Raw genomic sequence first — 13,252 nt, 5'->3', positions numbered from 1 at the left:
GTCCAGATGCGTTCCTAGAGAAGCAGTGTAGAGATTGAAGAGGGTAGGGGATAGTGGAGATCCTTGTGGTACGCCGCAGGGGTTTGACCAGGATTCTGACTTTTCTTTGTTTGATTTTACACTGTAGATTCTGAGTTTTAGGAATCCTTCAAACCAAGAGTATACTTTATCTGAGATGCCTATTGCGTCTAAGATCTGTAGAAGGATGTTGTGATCCACTAAGTCGAATGCCGCAGTTAGGTCCAGTTGTATGAGAAGCATTTTTTTCCCTGTACTAAGGTGTTGTCTGACGGTATCCATAAGGGAGCCTAGTAGTGTCTCTGTACTGAAGTTTGTTCTGAAGCCTGATTGCATTGGGTGGAGTAGGTTGTGGTCATCTATGTAATTGGTGAGGAGTTTGGCTACTAGGCCTTCTATAATTTTGACATATAGCGGAATTGAGGCTATAGGTCTAAAGTTAGATGGGTGGTTTTGTGGTGCTTTTGGGTCTTTTTGGATTGGGGTGATGACGATTTCGCTGAGGTCAGCAGGGAATGTGCCTTCTGTGAGCGTGAATTGAATCCATTGTAGAATTATGGTGCGGAATTTTACACTAGAGGTGGTAAGGAGATATGAGGGGCAATGGTTGAGGTCACAGGAGGCATGGCTGTATTTTTTGTAGAATTTGTTGAATTCTGACCATTGTATGTTGGGGAATTGAGTCCAAATTCTGTCTGCTGCGGTTGCCTCTTTTCCTGTAGGGTGGATTGTGATTGGGTTTTGATGGGATGGGTTAAGGATGAGAGTGGCTCTGGTGTTGGTAATTTTGTTGTTGAAGTGTTCTGCTAAGAGGGTGGGTGATGGTGGAGGGGTGTTCGTGGTGGTAGTGTATGGTTTGGTGTCTGTTAATTCTTTCAGGATTTGGAATATTTTTTTGGAATCTTGGGTTTCCGTGCCTATGAGATTAGTATAGTAGCTTTTCCTCTTATCCCTTAGTAGATTTTTGTATTGTTTGTATTGTTCTTATATCCTAAAAACCTGACCTATATACGGGCTTGAAGACTGGAAGTCAATATTACTGCTCTAAATAATTATTCCTTTGTATTCGATAAGAACCATCATAATAAATATTAGCAGTATAAATATACTTCAACAAACACAATAGGATCACAGTTACCGCACCTGGAAGTATATGATCTGTTATAAAAGGAGACAAATCTGGATAAAACGTGCCATCTCCTATTACATTAGGATCGTGAGTTCTTGGCTTTTGTGGAAATTGTAGTCGTTGTATTCCTTGGTATTTTGTCGGTTTCGACTGGGATTCATGCAACAGCCTCTTGGGTACTGAGAAAGAAAAAAACACAAAGTAAAGAAGAATTATTTATTTATTAAAAAATTTTTATACCGCATATTAAGCATGCGGCTTACAAAATGACACACAAATCAACTTAAGCTCCATAACAGATGATTGCAGATCAGATTTCAACAAAACTAACACAGGAAGGCATTACATTCAGGGCTCCTTTTACTAAGCTGCGATAGCGGTTTTAGCGCACGCTAGACGCTATCTCCACCATTGAGCTGGCGTTAGTTCTAGCCATGTAGTGTGGGGTTAGCGCGCGCTAATATTCTGTGCGAGCTAAAAACGCTATCGCAGTTTAGTAAAAGGAGCCCTTAATTTGTAGAAAAGTAAATGCATCAGTACAAAATAAAACCCACATTATAATACAAGCTCATTGAATCTTTCAGGAACTGCAATGCCTCTCAAGGCATTTTTAGGTGCACTTCACTCCATGTGATACCACCTCTTGTGAAGTATCTAGCCATACACTTGAACTTCTAGGAGCCTTTTAATGAAGTGTGTTAAGTAGCTAATGTGGGAATTAGCATGTGGTAACTGTTGGTATATGGTTGAGTATGTAGTGCAGGGGTTAGAGCTACAGCATCAGTATAAAAAGGAAACTATAAAAAATATGTTAAAAAACAGATTTCAATACAACAATCAGACGCACTGACAAACAATGGCTTACTGATACGTGGGGTAACTGGGCAGAACTACAATATTTTGATAGAAAAGAATGGGGAGAGGGTACAACAGATGGAAGGGGAAACACGCAAATTATCTGAAAATACAAGGTTAATGGAAGGGAACAGACTTCCATTACCGTCCTTAAAAAGACTATCATGCATCGTAGACATCTTTAAAAAGAAAGGTCTTTAAACTGTTTTTAAATTTATTAAGCGATGTAATTTCTCTTATGTGATTCGGTGCTGAATTCCAGATTGGTAGGGGCCATAACAGAAAAAATACTAGTACGGATAGTGATAATGTATCTTAGTGATGGGATAGACAATAAGTTTTGATTTGAGGAGCGTAAAGTACGATGGGTGGTGTGAGGGATCAATAGCTTGTTGATGAATTTTGGTTGGCTGGCAATTTTTGTTTTAAAGGTCAGTAACAATTTTGTAAGTGATTCGGTGCTCAATGGGGAAGCTTTGATCAGAAGGGGTGTTACATGATTGTATTTACGTGCTTTTGAAATAATTTTTACAGTAGTGTTTTGGATGATTTGAAGACGGGACATAGGCGGAGCTCCACTTACATGCCTAACTTACAGTTATAGACCCTTACGCAAGTTCTATGGTTGAAGTAAGAGTGGACACCAAAGGAAAATACTGAGTGTCCTGACATTGAGTTATGCTAATATTCTATATCAGAATAGGTTCTGTAATAGGATAGGTTTCTCCCAGGATGCCTAAATGGAGGCACTCTCTTATACCATTGACCCTTTGTGCAGCTAATTCCCACATTAACTGAATAGCATGACCTGCTTAAAAGTCCGAAGGGAGAAGGTATTAAATGCAGTGCCAGACTGGGCATGGGGGGAGAGCTTATGGAGCCAGAAACAGAGGACAGAGAGAAAGAGATGGTGGGCAATGGTCTGAAGGGAGAGAAGTTGGACCTGGGGTGGTGTAGAGTAAGAGGGAAAGAGATACTTGGAGTACTGTTGGGACGCAAAAAGGAGAAATGGTGGACCTGGGGGGAGGCAGAGAGATGGGATAGGGGCAGAGAAAGGGAATAGAAAGGGAGAGAAGTTGGATCTGTGGATGCAAGAGAGGGAGAAATGTTAGGCCTGGTAGTGGAAGGGAGAGAGAGATGCAGCATCTCTTTTTTCCCCCCTTCTATCTCATTGTTCAGCATCAAGGGGTGAGGGAAGAAGAACAACAGAAAAGAGAGGGAGCAAAATGTTGGACCATGGGGATAGAGAAGGAGTGATGTGGTAATGGGGAGTAGATAGAAGGAAATAGGAGGCTGGGAAAGGAGTGAGATGGGAAATGGGAGAGCTAGGGACTGAGAGAAGATGGATGATTGAGAGGTAGCTGAAAATTTAAAAAGTAGAAGGGTGAGAAAGAGGACAAAATTTGAGTGGACAGAGACAAAATAGAAAAGAAAAAGTTAAGAAAGCTGAATGGGAAAAAATCAGTACATTGGAGACATGCATAAAGAGGGAAAAAATGGACAGCATGCATAAAAAGGAGAAAAAAATAGGCAGCAGACACTCGAAAGAGAATTAGTAGAAGATAGACAAAAAGTCGAAAGAGAAACTGGGACCAAGATAATGGAAAAACAAAATGAAAACAAAAGAGAAGACCTGTGGTGCTCAATCTTTTTATTCACTCAAGACCCAAAAAACAAAATGATTAGACAACTAAAGGAAGAAAATATATTTTTTTCTATTTTATGATTGCAATATGTCAGATTTGAAATGTGTATCCTGTCAGAGCTGGTGTTAGACAGCAAGCGTGAACTATGACCTAAAAGAGAGAGGAAAAGTCTTTTTTTATTTATTTTGTTTACACTACAGAGCCGGTGTGGGGTTGGAGACACTGTAACCCTATACATCTACTAAGACTAAGGCCCTCTTTTACTAAGGTTCGCTAACTGATTAGTGTGCGGTAAATGCTAACGCGTGCATGTTAGTCTAAGGACGTGTTAGCATTTAGAGTATGCTAATTCGATTAGCGCACCTTAGTAAAAGAGAGGGTAAGTATCTTAATAAAAAAATTTGGTCTGTAACAACCTGTGTTTTAGATTTTGGACCCTTATGTGATTGAGTTTAACACCCCTGCCCAAAGGGAAAGGGAATGGGACTCGCTATACCACTTTTCTGTGGTTACAATCAAAGTAGTTTATGTATTATATACAGGTACCGTATTTGCCGGCGTATAAGACGACTGGGCGTATAAGACGACCCCCCAACTTTTACAGTTAAAATATAGAGTTTGTTATATACTCGCCATATAAGACTACCCCTTCTTCCGCACACCTTCTGCACAACAAATAAAACTTAAAAGAACATCAGAATTTATTTCAACAATTTTAATTAATTCACTAAAGCTGAATAGAACAATAAACCCATGGGAGCTGCCATGCTATTTGTTTTCTAAACTGTTAACCAAACTGAAACTGTCAATGATAGAAGGAAGATAACACATAGAGGGAGAGAGCAAGTGCCGGACAAGTCCCTAGCAAGTTTGCTGGCATGACAGTTTCCCTTTAAAAGCCTTCAAAAGCCTCCTGTTCGCCCCCGCAACTTCCTTAAGGGCTAGACTCCACACACGGCCGCATGTGCGAGAGACGTAGTAAAGAGAAAAGGGGTGGGGCCAGAGCGCCGCTGCTTCCCGCTGCGCAGGATGAAGGAGCTGGCACCCTTGTCAAACTGATGTCCCGCCATGGCCCCGCTGATGTCCCGGCAGGTTTACTAGTACCGTAAGCACCGTAAGGAGGTAAGGAAGGAGATGTTAGGGCATGTAAAGTAAGGGCATGTAAACAGTACCCGGTGTATAAGACGACCCCCGACTTTGGGGAGGATTTTAAGGTACTGAAAAGTCGTCTTATACGCCGGCAAATACGGTACTTATTTTTACTTGGGGCAATGGAGGGTTATGCAATTTATTCCAAGTCATAAGGAGCAGTGTCATCAGTTTCCCAGGTTCTCAGCCCCTGCACTAAGCACTAGGCTTCTCACTGAAAAAAAAAAAAACTCTGCTAAGGAAAACGGCTCACATATATTTGGACTCATAAGTGCAAACCCTTCGCTCACCTCACCCCTCAGGGTAAATTTACATAAGGCAGGCAATTTTGTTAAAGGTAATTTCCACTGGTAAAAAAAACATTTTTGACATCAAAGTAGCCAACGGGGCAAGGGCAGTTGAGCTGTATAGATTAGGAACAAGATAGGTACCATATTTTTCGCTCCATAAGACGTACCTGACCATAAGACACACCCTAGATTTAGAGGAGGAAAACAAGAAAAAAACATTCTGAACCAAATTGTGTACTAATATATACTAGGCTTTGAACCTAGCCCCCCTCACTTCCTGCCAAGCTCTGCACCCTGTCCCCCCTCCCTACCAGGCTGTGTACCCTGTCCCCCCTCCCCTCTCTGTCTAACACCAGCTTTGGCAGGATACACATTTCAAATCTATCACAAAACAGAAAATAAAATCATTTTTCTACCTTTTGTTGTCTGGTCATTATTCAAATCATGTTGTGGTCCCAGGCTCTGGTTGTCTTCTGATAACTCGCTTGCCAGGGTCTCCTTTCTGCTTCCCTTCCCTCCCTCCATCTCGGCAGCTGATGACAGGCACCTCCCCCCTGTGGTCTGAGACAGGAGGCAGGAGAGGGCCAGAGGCCATAGAGGGGTCCAACAGCTGAAAACAAGACCCTATTGCGTGTGTCAATGTAGACATACATGTCAATCTTGACATCTGGATTGTTGCCTTTCAATTTTTCTGTGAGAATAGCCAGCCTACGCTGCCTGTATGCAGACTCCAGGGAAGGAGGAGCTGGAACTCCGGTGCACCCCATTCCCCCAATTCCCAGGAGGATACCTTGCCCTTGCAGAGAAGTTTCTGACAGTTACTGCACATCATGTAGTCGGGGCTATCCCAGTTCATTCTGCCTTCACTGGGCGAGTCCATGCTCACCCACCCTCCAGCCATCTCCGCAACGAGCCAGGGTTGAAAGTGCTGGGTGGGGGTGGGGGTGGGGGTGGGGGACAGACAACGGGGCATCCAACGCTGCTGCCCTCAGCGCATTGAGTGTGGGGCTGCTCAGAGTTCCTGTGTGAATTGCTGGGGGGTGGGGGGGCTGCACTGCTTGGCTCCTCTGCTCATGGATCTGGTCTTCTGCTCTACCCCATTCCCCAGCTTCGCACACAAAGAGCGTTCACAGCCGACAGTTCAGAGCTGCGCTCTCAAACTCCGCTCCACGCCACAATCCAAGAAATGGTCAATCACAATGCTGAGCACAGAGACTCAAGTACTGTGAATAACTGATATATTGAATACACACTTTCACAAAAAAATATAAGAAAGACGTCTATTAGATGTCTATGGTTCCTAGGTTTCACAATTTTGCTGCCTCAGGGTGTAACAGATCTGAGGCTTTTTCCTCTGCTAGTTTGTTGTTTACGATTTAGCTTGCTAGGAACCATAGACATCTAGTAGACGTCTTTCTTATATTTTTTGTGACAATCACAATGCTTAGCCTTGCCCCCCGCAACCGCCCACTGGCCGCACTTTGCTTGTTGACTACAAGGCAGCCAATCTGAACGCCAGGTCCCGTCCCTTAGGGTCCCAACACTGCACCAAGCCTCTCCTTTCGCTAAGCGATCATTTCGCCCAATTGCCAATCAGGAGACAGGAGCTCCTTCCTTATATACAAAGACCCTGATCCAGAGGTAGAAGGGAAGTATGGATTGTGATGTCACACATCCCTCTCTTAGAGCCCTTAGGGGGGGTTGGTTATATTCGCACCCTTATTTCCACCCATTCTTTTGGGGGGAAAAAGTGCGTCTTATGGAACAAAAAACACAGTAATTCAAAGACAATTGGGATAAATAGATGAGTGACTAAATTGAAGGCAAATTACATGTACAGTCAATGGTGTAGTAAGGGATGGAGGTTTCCGGGGTGGTGACGCTTTCCCCATGCCCTCCTCTCTGTCCCCCTGCTCCTTCCCTGCCCCCATACATACTTGCATCCTCCCTTACCCCCCCCCCCCGTAACTCTTTAAATCTTTGCCAGCGCTAAGTTTCTCCTGCCTGCTGCTTGCACTTCCTGGCCCCATGACCCAGAAGTGATTTCAGAGGGGAGCAAGGCTGGTGCAAGCAGCAGACCTGAGAAGCTGCTCACACTGGAGAAGGTATGAGTTCATTCTTCAAGATCTACCCTTCTTCTCTCATTCAATGCTTGGTTACATTTAGGTATAACTCACATCTTTAGGCAGTTCTTAATTCCCCTCCCTTATGTTCTTCCCTATCTATGTGCTTTGCTTACTAAACTATAAGTTTGTCAAGGTGTGTGTCGGACATTTATATGTCTTAAATGCATATTTTATACAGTATAGTAGATTGCTTAGAAATTTTTTTATATAAACATTTTTATCTAATTTAAAAAAAACCCGGGCAGTTCGCCCCCCTCCCCCTTACTACACCACTGTGTACAGTTGAATAAGATATGAGGATCTGGACTGTTACAGAGTATGCAGCAAGCTAGTTCAGGTGTGGAGTGAGAGGATAGTCAGTCACATCAACACATGTGTTAAAGGCTTGGGAGAAGAGCTAGGCTTTCACCTGCTTCCTGAAGTAGAGGTAGTCTAAAGTTAGATGGCGCCCCTCTGGGAGTAAGTTCCAGGATGTGGAGGCCACTCCTGAAAAGGCTCGCTGATGGATAACACACTGTGTGATTTCCTTTGATGAAGATATAAATAGTGATGCTCCATATGATGACTTTGGAGGCCTCAAAAGTGTCTAGAGGGTTAACTTATTCTTTATGTGCACTGGCCCATTTTGTCTGGGGACCTGTGAGGTACTGGTAGCCAGTGTAGCTTTTGCAGGAAGTTTCTCTGTATCATTAGTCAGAAGAGGAGATAAGAGATTGTTGGATTTGAAATTGAGATCTGAGAAAAGCAAGAATCAAGAGAAAGAAGCAATTAGAGTAATAGAGGAGAATTGCTATTTGGGATCTGTTAAATGGGCACCTAAAGTAATATCAGCGTAAGTCATAATTCTCACTGGGTTCCAAAGTCATCAAAGAACTTTGAGATCTGTACGCTACTGGAACCATTGATTCCACCACTGCTAGCTTTCTGTTGACTGGTCCAAGTAATAACCCCCTCCCCCCTTTTTTTAGTGCAGGCCAGCGTGCTGAATGCTTTGTGCTGCTCCTGACGCTAATAGGACCTCTATGAGTGTCGGGAGCAGCGCAGAGCATTCAGTGTGCGCTTAAAACCACTTTTGAGGTTTTGTAAAGGGGGGGATGGGTAGACATCAGTCAATGAACAGACTGGGAGATAAGAGAATAAATGAGGAAACTGAAGGTTCTTTTAAAACTAAATAAAGTTGTTTTGGAAAGTACAACCATAGAAGAACATAAGAATAGCCTTACTGGGTCAGACCAATGGGCCATCAAGCCCAGTAACCCATTCTCAAGGTGGCCAATCCAGGTCACTAGGACCTGGCCAAAAACCAAGGTGTAGCAATATTCCATGCTACCAATACAAGGCAAGCAGTGGCTTCCTCCACGTCTTTCTCAACAACAGACTATAGACTTTTCCTCCATATATTCTTCTCGTTCTTTTCTTAAGGGGTGTATGTTTGCTAATCTTTGCAACACACATACAAAGACTTCTCTTTTTATAGCTTTTTTTGTTGTTGTTGTTGTGGAACCTCAATATAATTAAAAATAACATGAAAACCACTGTTCAAACGTGGTCATTATGGTAAAATTGCAGTCTAGTTCTACCAAAATATGATTGAGTCCTACAGCTAAGCATTACTTATCAAGACAGGTTAGGGCCAGCAGCCATTCCACATAACATGTTATAAATGTATCAAAACCCTCACTTGTTAGTAGATTAGAAATAAGCATGATTTTTAAAAAATCCATTATAGAACAGGCTGTATTTTTTCAAGCTAATATAAAAGTTAGAAATTGAAGAAATGAGCCACAATTGGTAATTGGAGCATTATTTATTTTATACATAGCCAATCTCATAATTCTTAGCAGTTTACATAATAAGATGAAATGATGTGGAAGTGGGTAGAATATTCTGGCAGTATTTGGCTTCATAGCCTTCTGAACATGCTATAGAGGGGCATTTTCAGTATGATGTCTAAGTCTGACTTTGAACATTTTCCACAAGATGTCCAAAGTTGGAGGAGAAGAAATGGCCATTTTTTTAAACCAGCAAAACCGCTAGACATCCAATTTTATTTATTTTTTTTTTTTTTTTTGGGGGGGGTATCACCTACTTAGAAATCTTGGCTTCGAGGATGTCCAACCTTAGGACATCCAACTTAGTTCGCCATTTTCAACCACAAAAAAATTCAGTTTCAAAACTTCCAAATCTAAATCATTTTAATGTGAGAGGGGCCACCATTGTAATGGACTGGCCATAAAAATATACCAACAGAGCAGTGGGACACCTTAGATGGCACTGCTGTGAACTTCACATAAAGGGTGCCAGATGTACATCTCACCATTTATTCTATTTCAGTCTATTCTATAACATTTACAGCCTGCTCTAATCTCAAACTAGAATCTAGGCAGATAACAATACTTCAAGCAAAGGACAAAGGAGGACTGCGAAGAATTGCAAAGAGACTTGGACAAACTAGGAGAATGGGCAGAGAGATGGCAGATGAAATTCAATGTTGGGAAGTGTAAAGTATTGCATGTGGGAAGCAAAAACTCGAGGTATAATTATGCGATGGGAGGGAAGTTTTTGAATGAGAGTGCCCAAGAAAGGGACTTGGGGGTGATGGTAGACATGACAATGAAGCCGACAGCACAGTGCGCAGCTGCCGCTAAGAGAGCAAATAGAATGCTAGGTATAATCAAGAAAGGTATTAAAACCAGAACGAAAGAAGTTATCCTTCCGCTGTATCGGGCAATGGTGCGCCCACATCTTGAGTACTGCGTCCAGTATTGGTCACCGTACCTTAAGAAGGATATGGCATTGCTCGAGAGAGTTCAGAGGAGAGCAACACGACTGATTAAGGGGATGGAAAGCCTTTCATATGCTGAGAGATTGGAAAAACTGGGACTCTTTTCCCTAGAAAAGAGAAGATTAAGAGGGGATATGATAGAGACTTACAAGATCATGAAGGGCATAGAGAGAGTAGAGAGGGACAGATTCTTCAAACTTTCAGAGAATAAAAAAACAAGAGGGCATTCGGAAAAGTTGAAAGGAGGCAAATTCAAAACTAATGCTAGGAAATTCTTCTTTACACAACGGGTGGTGGACACCTGGAATACAATTCCAGAGGAAGTTATAGGGCAGAGTACAGTACTGGGGTTTAAGAAAGGTTTGGACAAATTCCTGCTGGAAAAGGGGATAGAGGGGTATAGATAGAAATTTACTACACAGGTCCTGAACCTGTTGGGCCGCCGCGTGAGCGGACTGCTGGGCGCGATGGACCTCGGGTCTGACCCAGCGGAGGCATTTCTTATGTTCTTATGTTCTTACATCAATGTTTTAATCAATTCTAACACTGAATCCATTAAAAATAATAAGGGGTTCATAATTTAAAAAAAAAGTCTAAAAAGTGTCCTAAATGGCTACTTGGACGATCAAAAAGCCTGATCGTTCAAGTACCCATAACCAAAGCTGGTTTTTAGACGTATCTAAAAACAACTTAGGCCTTTCCCCTGCCTCTAAACGCACAGAGAGAAAAGAGACGTGTTTAGAGGAGGGGAAAGGGCGGGCAGTGGGCGGGAGGTGGGCCGACCTACACCTAGGCGTACAACAGGTATAACCAAAACCGTAGGCAGGTTGCCTAGTCGGCACTTAGACCTTTTTGACTTAGATGAAGTCAAACCAGGTCTAAGTGCCGAAAAAGGGGCCGCTGAGCTGATTGTGGCTGCTGCGATCAGCTCAGCGGCCCCAGAAACCTGCCTACCCCTCCACAGCAAGCATCGCGACAGGAGAGATGCCTCATCTCCCCTACCGCAATGCCATCACTCCTCTACCCAAACTGCCACGACCCGCCCCACACACACAACATCGGGGCAAGAGGGAGGCCAAGCCCTCTTGCCCCGGCGATTGGGCCCCCCCACCCCCCGCCGAGTACGAGCAGGCCAGTAGGGCGCCCAAGCCCCCGTGACCCCCCTTCTGACAGCAACGGGCCAGGAGAGAGCCCAAGCTCTCCTGGCCCCGGCGACCCCCCCCCCTCCGACAGCAACGGGCCAGGAGAGAGCCCAAGCTCTCCTGGCCCCGGCGACCCCCCCTTCTGACAGCAACGGGCCAGGAGAGAGCCCAAGCTCTCCTGGCCCCGGCGACCCTCCCTCCGACAGCAACAGGTCAGGAGGGAGCCCAAGCCCTCCTGGCCCCGGGGACCCCCTACCCCCACCCCCCCACTACAATACGGGCAGGAGGGATCCCAGGCCCTCTTGCCCTCGACACAACCCCCCTCCCCCCAACGACCGCCCCCCCCAGAACCCCCGATCAACCCCCCCCCCCGCCGACCCGTGACCCCCCCGGCCGACCCCCACGACCCCCCACCGCCCTTCCCCATACCTTTTACGTTGGCCAGACGGGTCCAGAATGGTGCCGGATTGGCCAGGCGGTAGAAACCCCGCCCACAGATGGGGCCTGAAGCACCTGTTCCAATCAGAATAGGCCCAGGAGCCTTAGGCCCCTCCAGTTAGAACAATTAAGTTAGGCAGCATTATATAAAGTTATCAACTTGTACAAGCAGTATAGGGTAATACATCAAACTACCAGCTGATTATTAACATAGGGGTCATTTTACTAAGGTGTGCTAAAGATTAGCATGTGCTAAATGCTAATGCGCCCATAGAATATAATGGGCGTGTTAACATTTAGTGCGCGCTAAATCAGTTAACGCACCTTAGTAAAAGGACCCCCATTGTATTTATTCCAAGTATCTTGTATTATTAGTTTACATTTCTTTGAGCCCCTGGCAGGGAATTCTTAAAAACCATGTTAGGTTTTTGCAGAACAGCGTGTATATGGCGGTTGTGCGGATTTCGATGAAAGTGAATTCCACACTTTTGCTATTTGGTAGCTGAAAGATTTGCTATGATATGACTTGTATTTTGTATCTTTCAGAGTTGGGAATGATAGGATCAAGTAGTTAGAGCTACGTTGATCAACAGATCGGTCTAATATTTCTGTGAATCTTGGGAAGCTATTGGGTATATCACTGTATAGCATTTTGAATGCTAAGCAGCATAGTTTGAATTCATTTTACTATCGGTAACCTGTGTAATTCCATGAGCTGTGGTTTCAAGTTTAATTAATTGTAGTATGCCGACCATCGACATGCAGTTGACCGGTTTACAATGCTAAAAATGAAAGGTTAAAATACATTTTTGTAGGGGGGAAATGTGAACATTAAATAGACAAATTACAAATACAAACATGAGCTTGAGGGGAAAGGGGGAAGGGGAAAGTTAATAATTACATCATTAAAAACAAATTAATTAAAGGGAAGGGGGAGGGAGGGAGGATAAAACACCAGGAATGGGGATCGCTTCTTAAAAGTGGTTTGTGTTTATTTTGCAGACTGTTGGGAAAGGAAATATTTAGACACTATGGTATGCGACTTGGAATAAGAACGTTTTTAGTTTAGTCTTGAATTTGTCGAGTGAATTTTCGTGGCGGAGTTGAGGTGGCATGGCGTTCCATAAAGTTGGAGCTACAACAGAAAAGTTAGTTTTTCTAGTGTAGTAGAATTATTTGATGGAAGGTATGGTCAGTAAATTATGATCAGCCGATCTAAGGGTGGTGTGACATGATCAAAACGTGTTTTGTAATATATGTTTTGCTAGTGTTTTGTATCAATTGGAGTTTTTTCATTAGTTTCTAGTGTTTTGTATCAATTGGAGTTTTTTCATTAGTTTCTAGTGTTTTGTATCAACTGGAGTTTTTTCATTAGTTTCTAGTGTTTAGTGTTTTGTGTCAATTGGAGTTTTTTCATTAGTTTCTAGTGTTTTGTATCAATTGGAGTTTTTTCATTAGTTTCTAGTGTTTTGTATCAACTGGAGTTTTTTCATTAGTTTCTAGTGTTTTGTATCAATTGGAGTTTTTTCATTAGTTTCTAGTGTTTTGTATCAACTGGAGTTTTTTCATTAGTTTCTAGTGTTTTGTATCAATTGGAGTTTTTTCATTAGTTTCTAGTGTTTTGTATCAATTGGAGTTTTTTCATTGGTTTCTAGTGTTTTGTATCAATTGGAG

The 13,252-nt window shown here is 43.2% G+C and overlaps 1 protein-coding gene across 2 annotated transcripts in view; it reads right to left on the bottom strand.

The window, feature by feature from the left end:
* Positions 1-13,252, bottom strand: part of EVA1A (eva-1 homolog A, regulator of programmed cell death) — a 552,387-nt gene that overhangs the window by 32,988 nt on the left and 506,147 nt on the right. For both annotated transcript variants that reach the window (XM_033939410.1, XM_033939411.1), the window contains one exon: positions 1,162-1,326. In XM_033939410.1, the coding sequence (XP_033795301.1) occupies positions 1,162-1,326 (165 nt within the window). The remainder of the gene's footprint in view (positions 1-1,161; positions 1,327-13,252) is intronic.

This window comes from Geotrypetes seraphini, chromosome 3, assembly GCF_902459505.1.
Source record: "Geotrypetes seraphini chromosome 3, aGeoSer1.1, whole genome shotgun sequence".
NCBI classification, from domain to species: Eukaryota; Metazoa; Chordata; class Amphibia; order Gymnophiona; family Dermophiidae; genus Geotrypetes; species Geotrypetes seraphini.
The sequence above is the reverse complement of the archived record's forward strand: the minus strand, read 5'-3'. Positions and strand labels throughout refer to the sequence as shown.